Genomic DNA, 17,415 nt, shown 5'->3' with positions numbered 1-17,415 from the left:
TTCCCTTTAGGGAAAAAATAATTAGTATATTTTTCCATGAAGGTATTTATTAAAAGAAAGTAGATAAATAATGTCTGTAATAATTTCTGTTATACAGTGGTGCTCATATACTTTTGGATGATGAGACTGACATGGGATATGTGGAGGATGGAACACCATGTGGCCCATCAATGATGTGCTTAGACAGGAAGTGCCTACCTATTGCATCACTGAACATTAGCAATTGCCCAATGGGTTCCAATGGGAAAATCTGCTCTGGGCATGGGGTAAGACTAATATATTGCTACATTTTGTTAATAGGAATGATTAATATTTTAACGACAAAGGGGCAGATTCATTAAGAGCGGCATAACTTTATAAGAATTAGCCAGGTGAGTGCAGCCATGCCCCATCCCTCCCATGCTCCTTCTTTTTTTGTTCAACTGGTCAGGACTGATGTAAAAACGTTAAAAGTTTTGCAACTTTTTACGGTGTTTTACCCAGAATTCTAGCATAAATTCCTTAATGAATCAGTCCCCACGCCTGCTAGACTACTTCAGAAGATATTATTTGCATTGACTTAAAGCATAACCGTCATTTTAATTTTTAGGGTATGTGCACACGATGCAGAAATGCTCAGGATTTTTTCCTGAGCGTTTCTGCATCTCTCTGGCAGGAAAAAACGCATGCGGATTGTACATGCGGTTTCCTGCCAGGGACATGCGGAAATGAAGCGGTCTTCACTTTCATTTCCGCATGCGGGTTGACAAGCGCTTCCCAAGCGATTTTAGCATCACTTGGAAAGTGCTTGTCAACTTTACACTATATAAATCCATGCAGCCGGCATGGATTTATATAGTGTGTGAATGTCAAAAAATAAATCTATACTTTACCCTCTGATGGCCCCCGGTGTCCTGCTTCATCGGTCCCGGCTGCCGGCAGTGAAGACTGTAGGACCTTCCGACGTCAGCGTCACGTGACCCGTCACATGACTCTGACATCAGCGAAGGTCCTTCATTCAACCGCGAAGTGCGCGGGAAGCCGGCAGGACGCAGCGCGGGCCGTCAGAAGGTGAGAATATATATATTTTTTATTTTATTCTTTTTTTTTTAATGGTACCTGGGTCTGGATGAGAGTCCTCTCATCCACACCCGGGTACCATCCGCACATTAGACCGCATGAAAAGCGCATCAACATATACAGTGATGCGGATTCCATGCGGTCTAATGCAAGTCAATGGCGGCAAAAGAGCAGCGTTTCCGCAAAATTAATTGACATGCTGCGGATTTTTGACCGCAGCGTTTACGCTGCGGAAAAATCCGCATCATGGGCACAGCACATGCGGATTTCCATTGGGGAACGTTGCTGCCCTTCTACCATGCGTTTTTCATGCGTTTCCGCGGCGTTTACGCAACTGCAAAAACGCAGCGGAAACGCATGAAAAACGCATCGTGTGAACTCAGCCTTATTTCATAAATCAATTGTACACATGAAAGTAAGCAACTTTGTAAAAAATAGCTTCTTTCTCTGCCAAAGTTGATTAGTCATTATCAAAATTCTCATTTCTGAGGTAAAATCTGTATTCAGTGAAGACAGACTTTCCCATTACTGAGATAGGAGATGGCAGCTGCTACTGAGGAGATTCTATGTATATATATGAGGGAAGGAAGGAGGAGCTCTGTCTCTAACCCCTCCCCCTTCTGTCTACATAGAATTGTATCCGTAGCAGTTGCCATCTCCTATCTCAGTATTGGGAAAGTCTGTCTTCACTGAATACAGATTTTACCTCAGAATTGAGAATTTTGATAATGGCAATTCTGGCAGAGAAAGAAGCCGATTTCTCTGATAAGATATGTTACAGAGTTGCTTACTTTCATGTGTACTATTGATTTATGAAATAAAAATTAAAACCACAGTTACTCTTTAAAGCTACATAGTGTAATGTATGTAATGTGTTCAAATGATAGAAATTTTGACGGTCAATCTGTTGGAAAATGTACAACCAAAAAAATAGTTTTGGAAACCACTCAATGTTTTAGAAATGTCTGCAGCAGTATTAATATTCTTTTTTTAAATTATTTTTTTACATTTAAATTGATTTCTTTACTCCAAAATTGTCATAAATATGTACAATCCCAGATGAGGTGTCAAAAATCTTCATTGGGGCTCTGATACCGGTGACATCTAGCATTTAATACTTTACCAGCCTTGTGTAGTCTAAGGCTATATTCACACACAGTGTTTTTGTAGTGTTTTTTTCTCAGCAGAAAAGAAGCTACGTTTTATAGTACCAACAAAAGCAATGAGATTTCAAAAATGTCATGCACACGTTCTCTTTTTTTTCCTGACTAAATTTGAGCACTGCATCGTTTTGGAAATCTGCAGCATGTCAATTCCTTCGGCGTCTTTGCAGCCTTTTTTCACTTTCTCATTAATGATGTTCTTCTTCCATTTTTGATTCCTTTATGCAGCAAATTAAAAGTCCTTTTTTTCACTGCATACAGCATGAGAGGAGTCTTAAAGGGCATGATTACTGTATTTTCTGGCTCATAAGACTACTTTTTAACCCCTGAAAATCTTCTCAAAAGTCAGGAGTCGTCTTATATGTCGGGTTTCATCTTATAGTGCGTATAATTATGGTAATTTATAAGCCCTCCCTGTCTCCAAGATTATCAGAGTGGTAGCACATCCCTCTGGCCTGCCCTTGTATCCTATTACTGGTACCTGCCTCTCAGATCTCGCTCCTGAGGACTGCAGGGAAGCGGTGCAGGCGCGAATGTGCGAGGTCTGAGAGGCAGAGAAGGAGGTAATGCAAGGGCGAGTGAAAGAGGCGTGTTTTTCTTGGCACGTTCTTTCTCTTTTTTCCATACCCCGGACGACTGCAGCTTGCTTCACTTACACCTTCCCGGTGAGGCGCCCCTTCACCTCGTCACTGCAGTCCTCAGGAGCGAGATCAGAGAGGCAGAGAAGGATCGACCAGTAATAGGATACAAGGGCGGGCCAGAGGGATGCGCTACCGCTCTGATAGTCTTGGAGACAGGGAGAGCTGGCCAATCCAAGCAGGATTTGTATACAACAACCAGCCAATCGCTGGTAAGGTTCATCACTTTAAAATTACCATATTGAAATGAAATCTGATTTTTTTTTAATTTTTACCGTATGTGCTTTAGAAGAGGGGTAGTCTTATACGGCAAGTATATCCCAAAATCTATATTTTAACTGGAAAAGTTGGGGGTCGTCTTATACACCCAGTCGTCTTATACTCCGGAAAATACGGTATTTTTATTTTATGAGACCAAGATATATATGACAATGACCCTGTAACATCTGTGTCTGAAAACGCCCATACTACTTCTGCCTTTGGTACTAGGCAGCGTCACACAAGTGCTACACATATTGCAGGGCAATGACAGCATGTTTCACTTACACTTTAAGATGACTGGGACATGTTGTCTGTCCTCCAGTTCATCTGTGTGTTCCTGCTGAGAGCTGATTATCAGAGGTAATTAGCTGTCTCTTGTGAGCTATGGACGGGACTCTAGCCTTTTTTTATCCGCTAGTAGTCTGTCTCTCGGTGACAATGAAATATTATACGTTTATACTGCAGCAACTCTGCTGTAATTCAGCCTGTTTGGTTCATGTTCCTGGTCTTGGCTTGTGTTTCTTGATTTTATTTGTATCTTTCAGCTACTGGATTTCATCCAGTGTCACAATTATGCTGTTAGCTCACTCCACCAGCCAGCAGCTACTTTGTGAACGTAACCCAGGCAGTCATGCGTAACTTAAGATCCCGGTGAGAGGGTGAAGTCCAGGGTTCCCCAGGAAACTGGGAGTGGCTAGTACCAAGCTTTCCCTAGAATCCCTATTAATAGCTGCCAGCCTTCTTCAAACAGTACACTTTACACACCCCCTGATCTGCCCCCGCTGCTTTCCTCCACACCATAATTTACTTAAAGGGAACCTCTCACCAGTAAAAACGCTATTAACCTGCAGATATGGGGTTAAGCTGCAGGTTACTAGCGTTATTAACCTACCTGACCCCACGTAGCTAAACACCTTGGGGAGAACATGAACTTTCATTTTCCGGCAGCGTTCGCATTTCAGTCACAGGGGTGGCGCCGGCACGGGTTCAGTCACCATGCCCCTGGCACTGACTGACAGCCGGCCCTAATGCAGAGCCATTGTCAGTCAGGGCTGGAGGTGCGGTTACAGCCGTTGCTTTGTATACATAGAGCAGTGACTGAACCAGCGCCGCCCCAGTGTCTGAAACCCGAATGCTTCTGGGAAGAATAAAGTTCTTTTTCTCCCCGCAGCGTTCAGGTAAGTGCGGGCTCCAGCCTGCATAATAACGCTATTAACCTGCAGATTAACCCCATGTCTGCAAGTTAATAGTGTTTTTTCTGGTGACAGGTTCCCTTTAAATGCTGAAAATGTAGTAACATGTAGATGCTACCAGGGCAGCCATATGTAGGGAACGCTGCCACAAATGTAGACCTCCAGAAAATTAACATTTGACTCAATGCCTGTGTGAAGAGTAAGAAATTTGGAGCTATGTAACAGAAAAAGGGCACATGATATGGTATAATGAAGTTATGGACTTGAAAATAAAAATAAATTTAGATTTAAACTTCATTTAAACTGCATTTTATTGCAAATTTTAGTTTATAAAAAAAACGGTAATTCATTGATTTAACTAATATGTATACAAATACACTCTAACACAACATCTTTAACCTTATGTGATCTTGGTTCCAGGTTTGCAGCAATGAAGCCACATGTATATGCAGTTCCACATGGGCAGGAACTGACTGCAGTATATACGACCCAAAGAAAGAGCCTACCGTTAGAAAGGATGAAGGACCGAAGGGTTTGTGTCATTTTGTTGTTAATGACATTTTAAAATGCTTTCTATATTCTGTACAGGGAATTGATTTCTTATAGAACTTTTGTCCCAATTATTATGATTGATCGCATTGATCATGTTTATCATGTGGTGCCAGGATCGGGTGTATTACTAGATACAGAAAGCTGTAAACAGTAAGGGATCAATCTTCAGGTTTAGAAAAATAATCACTTCATTTATTGAAATATTTAGCCCTTTTGGTAGAGGCATGGAGGAGACCCGCCGAATGTTGTCATTTGTTCAGCATCTTACAACGTATGTCTGATTCTAAGTATAGTCAAAAGTGTCTGTACTAGTAAGGACACATGGCCAAGACTTTACCAGGATTGTGGAAGGAAATATGCCAGCAAACATGATTATCAAATCCTTGGGAAAGAGTAAAAATAAACTATTGTTCCAGAAGTGATATAGAATGAAGTAACAGATAATTCATACAGGTGTGTGGGGTCAAGGTTCTGGGAAAATATGATGGAGATTAAAGAAGGTTAAAGGAGAACAATGGTCTCTATACAAGAGAGATCTGCACTGAAAGGTTCATGCAGGCGGCCTTAGACATGTCTTGTAGATACAAGGAGGAGTATTTCACAACTGAATATTACTAAATGACTTTACATAGCAAAATATTCTTTAAATATTGTATAATGAAGTAATGCTCATGCTGACCATGCTGCAGTGCTGTAGATCACTTCATTCTGTCGGCCTCCTGTCTGTGATGCTGGCAGTCAACGTAGGCCAAAAACTCCCAAAACATTTTACATTTTCATTCTCATAGGGGAATGCTAAACAGGTTTGCCAGATTAAACTGTAGAACACATTGCCTGCTACAAACATGACTAAATGACATAATTTACATACAGGGCCTGGTGAAACTAAGATCTAAGAGACTTAAAGAGGATCTTTCCTTTCCTCAAATACCTGTTTTAGTAAATAATTTTATTCCACATGCAATAACAATTCTGGACTATTTTTTTTACATATCTCTGAGTTTCTGTTATTTCTCCTAGTAATTAATGAACAAATTGATAACTAGGTGTTACCAGTTAAAGCTATCCATTGATGACAATGTGACAAGTTGTTAAATTATTAATACATTTCTAGAAGGACAGCATGACACAAAGTAAAAAATGTTCCAGAATTGTTATTTTATTGGAAATACAAATATTTAATAATATATACATGTTGTCACGCAAGGTGTGGGAAAGACTACGTGCAACACAAAGGAGGGAAGAGGGGGAGGAAGCCCAAACACTAGCGAAAGGGGGAGTGGAGACCCCTAGGCAGATCTAATATCACCCTGCCTACCCTATCGTCCCTATATAGGTTCCAAGGTATCGTCGAGCAGGACCCTAAACCCTGTATGTCCCTAGAGCTTCGCCCTAGATATGGAGGGGTGAGGACTGGTCAGGCCCCACTACAAACTAAAGACAACAAGGTAGACAAATAAAGGCGATAAACTTGCCATTTTCTATCTGGTATCTGCTAAAGCTAACTGTCCTTCAAGGGCACCAGAGAAGAAGTCAGCCAACAGCTAGTGTTCCAAGCATGCACAAAGCTAAGTAGAAGTATCAACGGCCATTGCTTGGAGCAAACTCCCATGCAAGGGTGTGTCAAACAGCAGCAGGAGGCAGGTTGCCGCTGGGTCTTAAAGGAAGAAGAATTAAGAAGGTGCCTGCAGTGTCAAGCGCAGTGACCTTCTACAGCCAGATCCAGAGCGATTGTCAATTACACATGATACACCCGTGACAGCATCCCCCCTTCTATGAGTGGCCTCCGGACACTCAGTACCTGGTTTCTCAGGATAAGAGGTGTGAAATGCATGAACCAACCTGGGGGCATTCACCTCTGATGCTGAAACCCACATCCTTTCCTCTGGACCATAACCCTTTCAGTGCACCAAGTACTGTAGGGAATGACGCTGGAGACAAGAATCTACAGTCTTCGAAATCTGAAACTCCAAATTACCATCAACCATGATTGGGTCGGTGGCAGGTGAGAGGACTCAAGAGGTTCTACACATTTCTTGAGCAGAGACCTGTGAAAGACATTGTGGATCTTAAGGGCCTGAGGTACCTCAAGATGAAATGCTGCTGGGTTAATGACGGCAGGTATTTTATAGGGACCAATAAATCTAGGTCCCAGCTTCCAGGAAGGAACCTTCAACTTGATATTCCTGGTAGACAACTACACAAAGTCAAAGTCAATCACACTCAGGTCCGGACCTGGCGAGCGTTTCCTGTCAGCCATATGCTTGTGCATGTCTCCCATGATCTTCAAATTACTCAGAACCCCCCGCCACACAGAGGAGAGCGACAAAGCAAAAAGTTCCTCCTCAGGAACTCTCGAAACCCCTCCCCCACTGAAAGTACCAAACTGTGGATGGAAACCGTGTGCACCAAAGAGCGGTGACCTACTGGTAGATTCTTGGCGATGATTATTAATGGCAAATGCAGAAAGTAAGATGCCCAATCCTCCTGGTTTTTGAAGACAAAACACCTGAGGTAAGGCTCTAAATTCTGATTATTGATCTCGGTCTGCCCATTCGACTGAGGGTGGAAGGCAGAGGAAAAGGACAGCTGCACCCCCAGTAGAGAACAGAACGCTGTCCTGAACTTGGAAACAAACTGGGTCCCCCAATCGGACCCCACATCTGAGGGAACCCCGTGAAGCTTCACGATCTCATTTATAAACACGTGAGCAAGAGTCATGGCATTTTGAAGTGCCGGTAATTCGACAAAGTGAACCATTTTACTGAACCTATCTACAACCACCAAAACCACAGTTTTGCCTGCAGATACCGGTAGGTCAGTAATAAAATCCATAGACAAGTGTGGCCATGGCCTGTTAGGAATAGGTAGCGGAAGCAGAGTATTAGACGGACGGGTATGTGATACTTTAGAATTCGCACAAATACTACAAGCAGACATGTGTTCAACCACATCCCGATGCAACCCCGGCCACCAAAAACAACAAGAAAGGAGGTCCGCAGTTACCTTGCCACCTGGCAGACCAGCAAGCACAGAGTTGTGATGTTCCCTAATTACTTTGCGGTGCAGATTAGATGGTACAAATAACCTTCCTGAAGGGCAGGAGGCAGGAGCGTCCCACTGAGCCTCCAACACCTCACCCTCCAGTTGAGAATTCAGTGCCAAAATGACTACCCTCTTCTGCAAAATTGTGTCAGGTTTCTCATGGTCACCACCACCAAGGAAGCTCTGGGACAAAGCATCAGCCTTGACGTTTTTGACCTCTGGACAGAAAGTGACAACAAAACTGGACCTAGTAAAAAAACAGGGACCATCTAGCTTGCCTAGGGTTAAAGCGTTTAGCCGATTGAAGATATGACAGGTTCTTATGGTCTGTGATAACAATAATAAAATGGACATCCCCCTCCAACCAATGTTGCCATTCTTCGAACGCCAATTTAATCGCCAAAAGCTCCCTATTACCCACGTCATAATTTCTCTCAGCCGAAGATAATTTTTTAGAAAAGAAAGAGCATGGACGCCATTTACCAGGGGATGGACCCTGAGACAACACAGCCCCAACTCCCACCTCCGACGCATCAACTTCCACAATAAAGGATTGGGTTGACTGAGTATAGATGCAGTGGCAAAACAACTCTTTAGGGAGGAAAAAGCCTGCAGGGCAGCATCCGACCATTTAGAAAGATCAGACCCCTTCCTTGTCATGTCAGTGAGGGGTTTCACAATTACCGAATAATTTTGGATAAATTTCCGGTAAAAATTAGTAAAGCCCAGAAAAGGCTGTAGAGCCTTCAGGTTCTCAGGACGGTCCCAATCAAGGACAGCACAGATCTTCTCCGGATGCATCCGAAAACATGAAGATGGCAAAAAGTACCCCAAAAACTGCACCTCCTGGATGGCGAAAACACACTTTTCTAGTTTGGCATATAGTTTGTAATATCTGAAGCACCTGTTTAACATGCCCCCGATGTGTCTCAAAATCAGGTGAGTAAACTAAAATATCATCCAGATAGACTGCCACAAACCTGCCCACCAAACGACGGAAAATATCATTAATGAAATGTTGGCACACCGCAGCTGCATTGGTCAAACCAAAAGGAATAACCAGACTCTCGAAATGCCCTTCGGGGTTATTGAACGCTGTTTTCCATTCATTCCCCTCTCTGATTCTAACCAGATTGTAGGCTCCCCTTAAATCGAACTTGGAGAACACCTTAGCTCCCACAACCCTTCTTAACAAATCTAGAATCAGAGGAAGAGGGTATGGATCTCGGATGGTAATTTGATTTAATTCCTGGAAATCTAAACAGGGACTTAGACCGCCATCTTTTTTCTTCACAAAGAACCCTGCCTACACGGTCAAAGATGAGGGTCTGATATGTCCCTTCTCCAGACTTTCTGCAATGAAATCCTTCATGGCTTGTCTCTCAGGGCCAGAAATATTATACAGTCTGGAATTTGGTAGTTTAGCTCCGGGGCTCAGGTTAATAGGACAGTCATATGCACGATGAGGAGGCAAATCCTGACACCCCTTCTCAGAAAAAGCATCCTCAAAACCAGACAAAAATGCAGGTAATGTCTCTGTAGAGACTGTAGAAAGGGAAATGTTTAAACACTTCTCATGGCAGTAATCTCCCCACTCAATAATCTCACTAGATTGCCAATCCACCAACGGATTATGTTTCACCAACCAGGGTAGACCCAGTACAATTGGAGTGGGAAGACTGTCCAGGACATAGCAAGGGATTATCTCACAATGAACCGACCCCACCCTCAGTCTTACATTTTGTACAATCTGAGTTAGACCTCTCTGTGCAAGTGGCGCTGAGTCGATGGCGAAGATGGGAATGGGCTCAGCTAAAGTACAGCAAGCAAGACCATGAGTTCTCACAAACTCAGCATCAACCATGCTGACTCCACAGCTCCACTGTCAACAAACACAGAAATTTTCTCAGTCTTGCTCTCTAGCACCACCTCTGCTGTCAGGACAAACCGAGAACTGCAGGTTGATGATAAATGCACCCCTTGATCATCCAACTCCAGACTACCAAGGGTTAATCGGGTTTCCTTTTGCTTAGGAATTGAGGGACAGGCCCCAATAAAATGTCCCTTTTTTCCACAAAAAAACACACTCCCTTTTTTTTGCGGATCTCAGGGGAAACGTACGATGCAGAGGCACCCCCTAACTGCATGGGTTCTTCCACCTCCCCTAGCACTGGCTCACCCCCAGATCGCTCTCCTGGCAAAGGGGCCTTACACCGAAGAGAGGGCTCCGGAGAAGGTGGTCTCACCCACCTATCCCGACGGCGTCTATCAACACTTATGGCTGAAGACATGGCAGCCTCCAAGGACTCTGGGGTTTCATACACTGCCAAAGCATCTTTCAACCTTTCAGTAAGGCCCTGACAAAATTTGCTTCTCAGAGCAGGGTCATTTCATTTTGTATCAGTTGCCCATCTGCGGAATTCAGAGCTATACGTCTGTACTGACCGATTCCCCTGCTGAAGGTGACACAGCCTTGGCTTAGCCAAGGAGATTCGGTCAGGTCATCATAGATGAGGGCTAGAGCACCGAAAACTGATTAGAGACAAACCGAACCGTGTGGCAAAGAGAGAACCCAGGATTGAGGATCTCCTTCCAGCAGTGAGATCACAATCCCCACTTGCTGCTCCTCACCTCCAGAGGAGTAAGGACGAAGTTTAAAATACAGTTTGCAAGGTTCCTTAAACACAAAAAACTTGTCCCTACCGTCTGAAAACCTGTACAGGAGGGCAACCTTAGGTTCAAGCTGGACCGGCCTACTCGCAGAGGCCCCAACATTAGGGACCTGCAGCCGCTTTTGCTGCTGCTGAAACTCATAGCGGAGGTCAGTCAACTCCAGAGACAGCCTGCGCAGCTGATCTGCCAGCTCTGCAACGAAATCCATGAACCAAGGTAAAAGGGAAAAAAAAACACACCCGAAAAAGAAAAAAAAAACACACACAAATAAAACCATGTGTCAGTTTTTTTTTGTTCTCTTTTCTTATAAATGTACAACTGATGATGTTGTCACGTAAGGTGTGGGAAAGACTAAGTGCAACACAAAGGGAAGAGGGAGAGGAAGCCCAAACACTAGGGAAGGGGGGAGTGTAGACCCCAAGGCAGATCTAATACCACCCTGCCTACACTACCGTCCCTATATAGTTTCCACACCTATCGCCGAGCAGGACCCTAAACCCTGTATGTCCCTAGAGCTTGGCCCTAGATAGGGAGGGAGAGGGTTGACCACTGGTCAGGCCCCACTACAAACTAAAGACAACAAAGGGGATAAACTTAGCTTGAGCAGACACCAGAGGGGAAGCTCCAACAGTCCTCCAAGGGCACCAGAGAAGAAGTCAGCCAACAGCTAGTGCTCCAAGCATGCACAAAGGTAAATAGAAGTATCACCAGCAATTGCCTGGAGCAAACTGAGAGTTTTTAACTCCCATTCAAGGGTGTGTCAAACAGCAGCAGGAGGTAGGTTGCCACTGGGTCTTAAAGGAAGAAGGATTAAGAAGGTGTCTGCAATGCCATGCACAGTGACCTTCTACAGCCAGATCCAGAGCGACTGTCTATTACACCTAACACACCCGTGACACATGTCTGGAGAGCATTCAGGTCCTGTTAAGTTGGCTGTACAATAGTGATTTCAGACATGTTTTTTCTTACTGCCTTGTTCGTAGCTGGTGTGTGAGGTTTGCTGTTCTGGGGAAACTCTCCTCCAATTTTACCCTAACACCAGATGTTGGAGGAAAGAGAAATCAGGCATATTAGATTTCAAAATGGCTGATCCTTTGTTTTTAAAACACATAAGCAACAACCAGAGGAGTTTGATGGTGGCTTATTTCCATCTCCGTATTGAAAACACATGCAAGCTTGACTAAGACAAGTATGCATGTGTATGGGGGTAGGGCAAATATCTTTGAGCTAAACGAGCATTGAAATGACAGCTATCTAAGGTGTATGGCCACCTTTTATCTTATCATTGAACCACATGACCAATCAGATAATGGTGCTGACTGCTTATGTACTTCTAGAATAACTCAAGATACTTGAGGTGCAATTATTTTTATGAACTGCTACAAACACTAAGGAAAGATAGGAAAACTGTCCCTACAATAGGACTAAGCTGATTCCCTACGATGCAGCGGGGGACCTGTTCCTTGTGAACAGACCCGCCTAAGTCCTCGGGTAGTCTGAACGCAGACCTATAGATATAAGAGAGGGGTCCCTACAAGAACTAAGGACTGGGATATAGTTGGACACCTCCTAGCAGAAAATGTAGCAGAGCAAAGACAAACAAACAGAAGTACTAGTGGTCAAAAGACCAAGCAAACTACAGAGAAAGGTACAAGGCACCTGGCTAGCTTAAGAGTAAATGTAACACTGAAGTCCAGCAAGGCCAGGAGGGCGGAGCTGGATTAAATAGGCAAAAAGTCATGTGACCAGCAAAATAGAAAAAACTAACAGGAGGGTTCTAACAGTACCCCCTCTTCTATGAGGATCCTCCGGATCCTCCAGGCCCAGGTCTATCAGGAAACCTCCTGTGAAACGCTCCGACAAGTCTAGGGGCAGAGACATCATCCGCCCTTACCCAGGAGTTATCCTCCGGACCGAAACCTTTCCAAGCGACGAGATACTGCAATCTCCCTCTATGCTATCTAGAATTAAGAATGCGAGAAATTTCATATTCACCGTCTTCCTCCACCGGAGGAACAGAGACAGTGGCGTCCCTATCAGAAACATCAGCTTTTTTCAATAAGGAAACATGAAACACCGGATAAATCTTCCAACCTAACAGCCGATTGGTTAACTACCTGAAGCACCTTAAACGGACCCACAAACTTCGGGCCCAATTTCTTTGAAGGAATCCTCAACCGCAGATTCCTAGAGGACAACCAAACCATGTCACCAACAGTAAACAAAACCTCTTGACGTTTCCTGTCAAAGTACCTCTTGGATTTTTTGTTAGCCTCTTGAAGGTTGCGACGTACATCAGTCCAAACTCTCTCCAAATCACCGGAAAAATTCTCCTCCTCCGGCACAGCTGATACCAATTTGGAGAATGACCCAAACGACGGATGTCTCCCAGTACAACAAAAAAAAGGAGAACACCCAGCAGAAGAGGATGTATGGTTAAGAGCAAATTCAGCCAGTGGCAGAAACTCAGACCACCCCTCTTGATTGTCAGCCACAAAACAACGCAAAAACTGTTCAACATCCTGGTTCTTTCTTTCTGTCTGTCCATTAGACTCAGGATGATAACCAGATGAAAATGACAAATGGACTCCCAACCTGTCACAAAAGGCACTCCAAAAACGAGTCACGAACTGAGGTCCCCTATCGGAAACAATGTCGGTAGGAACGCCATGGAGCCTGACAATTTATTTAACAAAAGCCTTAGCGAGTGTCTTGGCGCAGGGCAGTTTGATGAAGGGAACCAAGTGACACATCTTGCTAAAACGGTCCATGACCACCCAGATAACAGTGAAACCCTCAGAGGCAGGAAGGTCAGTAATAAAATCCATAGCAAGATGTTTCCAAGGAGCACTAGGAACCTCCAGAGGGCAAAGCAACCCCACAGCAGGAGAATGTGAAGACTTAGATCTAGCACACACAGTACATTGATGCACCCACTTAATGACTTCCTTCTGCCACCCAGGCCACCAAAAACTGCGACCTACAAGTCTCTTAGTCTCCGAAATTCCTGGATGACCTGCCAACCGAGACTCATGACACTCCACAAACAAATCTCTCCTAAAGTTCCTAGGCACAAACAACCTCCCATGGGGAGTGTTAGATGGAGCATCCTCCTGGGCTTTCAGAATCCCATCTTCCAAAACGGAGTCCAATGCTGCTATCACAACACCTTCCTGTAAAATGCTCTCCTCCTCCTCGGTACCAACCATGGGAGAAAAACTGCGAGATAAAGCGTCAGCTTTTACATTCTTGGTACCCGGAATGTAAGTAACAGAAAAATTAAACCGCGAAAAAAAAGTGCCCACCTAGCTTGACGGGCATTCAAGCGCTTGGCAGCATCAAGATAGATCAGATTCTTCTGATCAGTAAAAACCTGAATGGGAAATTTAGCACCTTCCAAGAGATGACGCCAATGTTCAAATGCGAGTTTAATCGCCAGCAATTTCCGATTACCGACATCGTAATTAAGTTCGGTCTCAGAAAATTTTTTTGAAAAAAAAGCACAGGAATGTACTCCATCCTTGTTTTCCTGAGACAAAACAGCACCAACCCCCAGCGAAGAAGAATCAACCTCGACCAAGAAAGGCTTGGTCTCATCAGGCTGCATAAGGATGGGGGCAGAACTGAACCTCTCCTTGAGATACACAAAAGCTTCAATGGCCTCAGTAGTCCACTGGACCGTATTCGCACCTTTCCTGGTGAGATCGGTCAGCGGCTTAACAATTATAGAAAAATTCTTAATGAATTTTCTGCAATAATTGGCGAAACCCAAAAATCTCTGTATTGGTTTCAAACCAATAGGCCTAGGCCATTCCTGAACCTTCACCGGGTCCATCTCAAAGCCCTCGCTGGAGATAATGTAGCCCAAAAAACTAATTCTCTGCACAGTGAACTCACATTTCTCCAGCTTAGCAAAAAGTGAATTGTCGCTTAACAACTGCAATACCTCACGTACGCTCTGCCAATGAGACTCCAGATCCGGCGCAAAAATCAAAATGTCATCCAAATACACCACCACATTCTTACCGATCAACGGTCTTAGGATGTCATTAATAAGGTTCTGAAAAAACGTTGGTGCGTTGGTAAGACCAAAGGGCATAACCAGATTTTCAAAATGACTCACTGGAGTGTTAAAAGCAGTTTTCCACTCATCACCTTCCTTCATACGTAACAAATTGTATGCCCCCCGGAGATCAATCTTAGAGAACCACTTGGCCCCCACTAACTGGTTGAACAAGTCAGGAATTAATGGCAGTGGGTAGGAATTGCGTACTGTCATTTTATTAATTTTGCGAAAGTCCAGACATGGACGTAAACCGCCGTCCTTTTTTTTTACAAAAAAGAATCCAACAGCCACAGGTGACTTAGAAGGTCTAATGTGACCGGCGGCCAAGCTTGTCTGTATGTATTCCTCCAAGGCCTTTCTCTCAGGGATAGTAAGATTAAATAAGCGACTCTTGGGAAGAGTTGCTCCAGGGACAAACTCAATAGTACAATCATAGTCCCTATGAGGTGGCAAAATTGCGACTCCTCCTCAGAAAAAAACTTCCAAAAATCCTGAATAGGTACAGGTAATTCCCCTCTTTCCACAGCAGCAATGCGACCGTTGCAACATCTATCATAACACTTAGGACTCCAAGACTTAATTTCATTGGTAGAGCAGTTCAGTACAGGATTGTGCAATTTTAACCAAGGTAATCCAAAAACCACTGGAGCAGGCAAATTATTTAATACCGCCAAATCCAAATTCACTTGGTGGATACCATTAATGGTGAGGGGAAATTCAAAAACCTTGTGAGTAATACCTTTCAAGGGAGAGCCATCAACAGCAACCACAGAAATAGGAGATGGCAAAAGTTTGGATTCTAATTTAAATTTTTCCAAAAAACCCTCATCAATCACATTGAGTGTAGAACCACAATCCACAAATACCCGAAATTCAATCAACTCCTCCTGGAATGAGGTGCTTCCAGAAAGAAATACTCCTTTTGAGTTTAAACAAGCTATGCGGGCGTAACTGACCTCTTTTTTTTTTTCTTTGTTCAAACGAAGCACACAGTTCTTAATAAAGTGGTCAGATTTACCGCAATAAAAACACAATCCTTTAGCAAACCTGCGGTCTTTTTCCTGAGAGTGGGGTGACATCGCCCCAATCTCCATCGGTTCTCCACCCTCCGAACAGACACTCTGAAAACTAGGAGCTGCCATAGCAGTAGATTTCTCTTCATTACTCCTAGCACGCAGTCTCCTGTCCACACGTATGGCTAATTGCATTGCCTCCTGCCAGGTTTTGGGAAGGCAATCAGCAGATCATTAACCCTTTCACCTAGACCATCAAGAAACAAACATTTTAATGCTGAGTCATTCCATTCCACTTCAGCCGACCATCTTCTGAAGTATGTACAATAATTTTCCACATCACCTGATCCCTGCTTCAAACTTCTTAATTCAGTTTCAGCAGATGAGACTCGATCAGGATCATCATACAACAACCCCATAGCAGAAAAAAAATCTTCCACAGATCTAAAACACGGATCATTAGGTTGTAGAGAAAAGGCCCATCCCTGTGGTTCTTTGCGCAAAAGTGACATTATAAACCCAATGCACTGTGATTCATTCCCCGAGGATCTGGGTCTTAAACGAAAATATAATAAACAAGCGTTTTTAAAGGAAAAAAAATCTTGCCGTTTACCATAAAAAAAATCTGGCAGTCCTACCTTCGGTTCGACAAAATGCGCTCCAGGACAGCTACTCACGTGTTGCTGGATCTCGGCCACCTCCAAAGACAGTCCCTGCAGGCGTTGAGCCAACTCCTGAACCGACACCATGCTGAAATCAGGATTTCTTTCCTTAGAGTGTTTCATTTTTTGGCTGGACTTACTGTTATGAACTGCTACAAACACTAAGGAAAGATAGTAAAACTGTCCCTACAATAGGACTAAGCTGATTCCCTACGATGCAGCAGGGGACCTGTTCCTTGTGAACAGACCCGCCTAAGTCCTTGGCTAGTCTGAACGCAGACCTATAGATATAAGGGAGGGGTCCCTACAAGAACTAAGGACTGGGATATAGTCGGACACCTCCTAGCAGAAAATGTAGCAGAGCAAAGACAAACAAACAGAAGTACTAGTGGTCAAAAGACCAAGCAAACTACAGAGAAAGGTACAAGGCACCTGGCTAGCTTAAGAGTAAATATAACACTGAAGTCCAGCAAGGCCAGGAGGGCGGAGCTGGATTAAATAGGCAAAAAGTCATGTGACCAGCAAAATAGAAAAAACTAACAGGAGGGTTCTAACAATTATATTGCCCAAATATAATCAAACAGTGTTAACAAGCTGCCATTCACCCAATGAACAAGCAAAACACTATTTTAAAAATCATTGTTCTAGGCAGGAAATCATTCCGTGGAAACAGTCAATTTGCTTCCGAGAACAGTGACAGAATAAACGCACAGAACAATCTAATAGCAATCATTCTGTGTGCATCAGAAGCTCAACTGGCCTGTAAAAATGGCTGTCAAACGACCGCCGATTGGCTTCTACGTAGCCAGTTGGCGGCTTTCTACGGCCACGGATCAGCCTGTGTAATTGAGCCTCAATTTTCTTGTCTTCAGTGGAGTATACCTTTAAATCTTATATTGTCTTTCTTGACAAAATATGAAAATCTGTCTAATATGGTTTTCTTAAGGCTGCGTGCACACGATGCATTTTTCATGCGTTTATGCTGAGGAATTTCCGCAGCGGAAACGCATCAAAAACGCATGGTAATCCGCACCCCTTGGTCCCCAATGGCATTCCGCAATGTCAATGCACATGCTGCGGATTTTTCCGC

General features: G+C 43.8%; 1 protein-coding gene across 6 annotated transcripts in view; it reads left to right on the top strand.

Annotated features, from left to right (window-relative positions):
* The window catches only part of ADAM23 (ADAM metallopeptidase domain 23), a 302,022-nt gene that overhangs the window by 244,192 nt on the left and 40,415 nt on the right, over positions 1-17,415 (top strand). For all 6 annotated transcript variants that reach the window (XM_073646384.1, XM_073646380.1, XM_073646379.1 and 3 more), the window contains exons 23-24: positions 98-266; positions 4,735-4,846. In XM_073646384.1, the coding sequence (XP_073502485.1) occupies positions 98-266; positions 4,735-4,846 (281 nt within the window). The remainder of the gene's footprint in view (positions 1-97; positions 267-4,734; positions 4,847-17,415) is intronic.

The sequence above is a fragment of the Phyllobates terribilis genome, unplaced genomic scaffold, assembly GCF_046119375.1.
Source record: "Phyllobates terribilis strain yellow unplaced genomic scaffold, ASM4611937v1 Scaffold_9__5_contigs__length_417890890, whole genome shotgun sequence".
NCBI classification, from domain to species: Eukaryota; Metazoa; Chordata; class Amphibia; order Anura; family Dendrobatidae; genus Phyllobates; species Phyllobates terribilis.
This window is presented reverse-complemented; position numbering and strand designations above follow the sequence as displayed.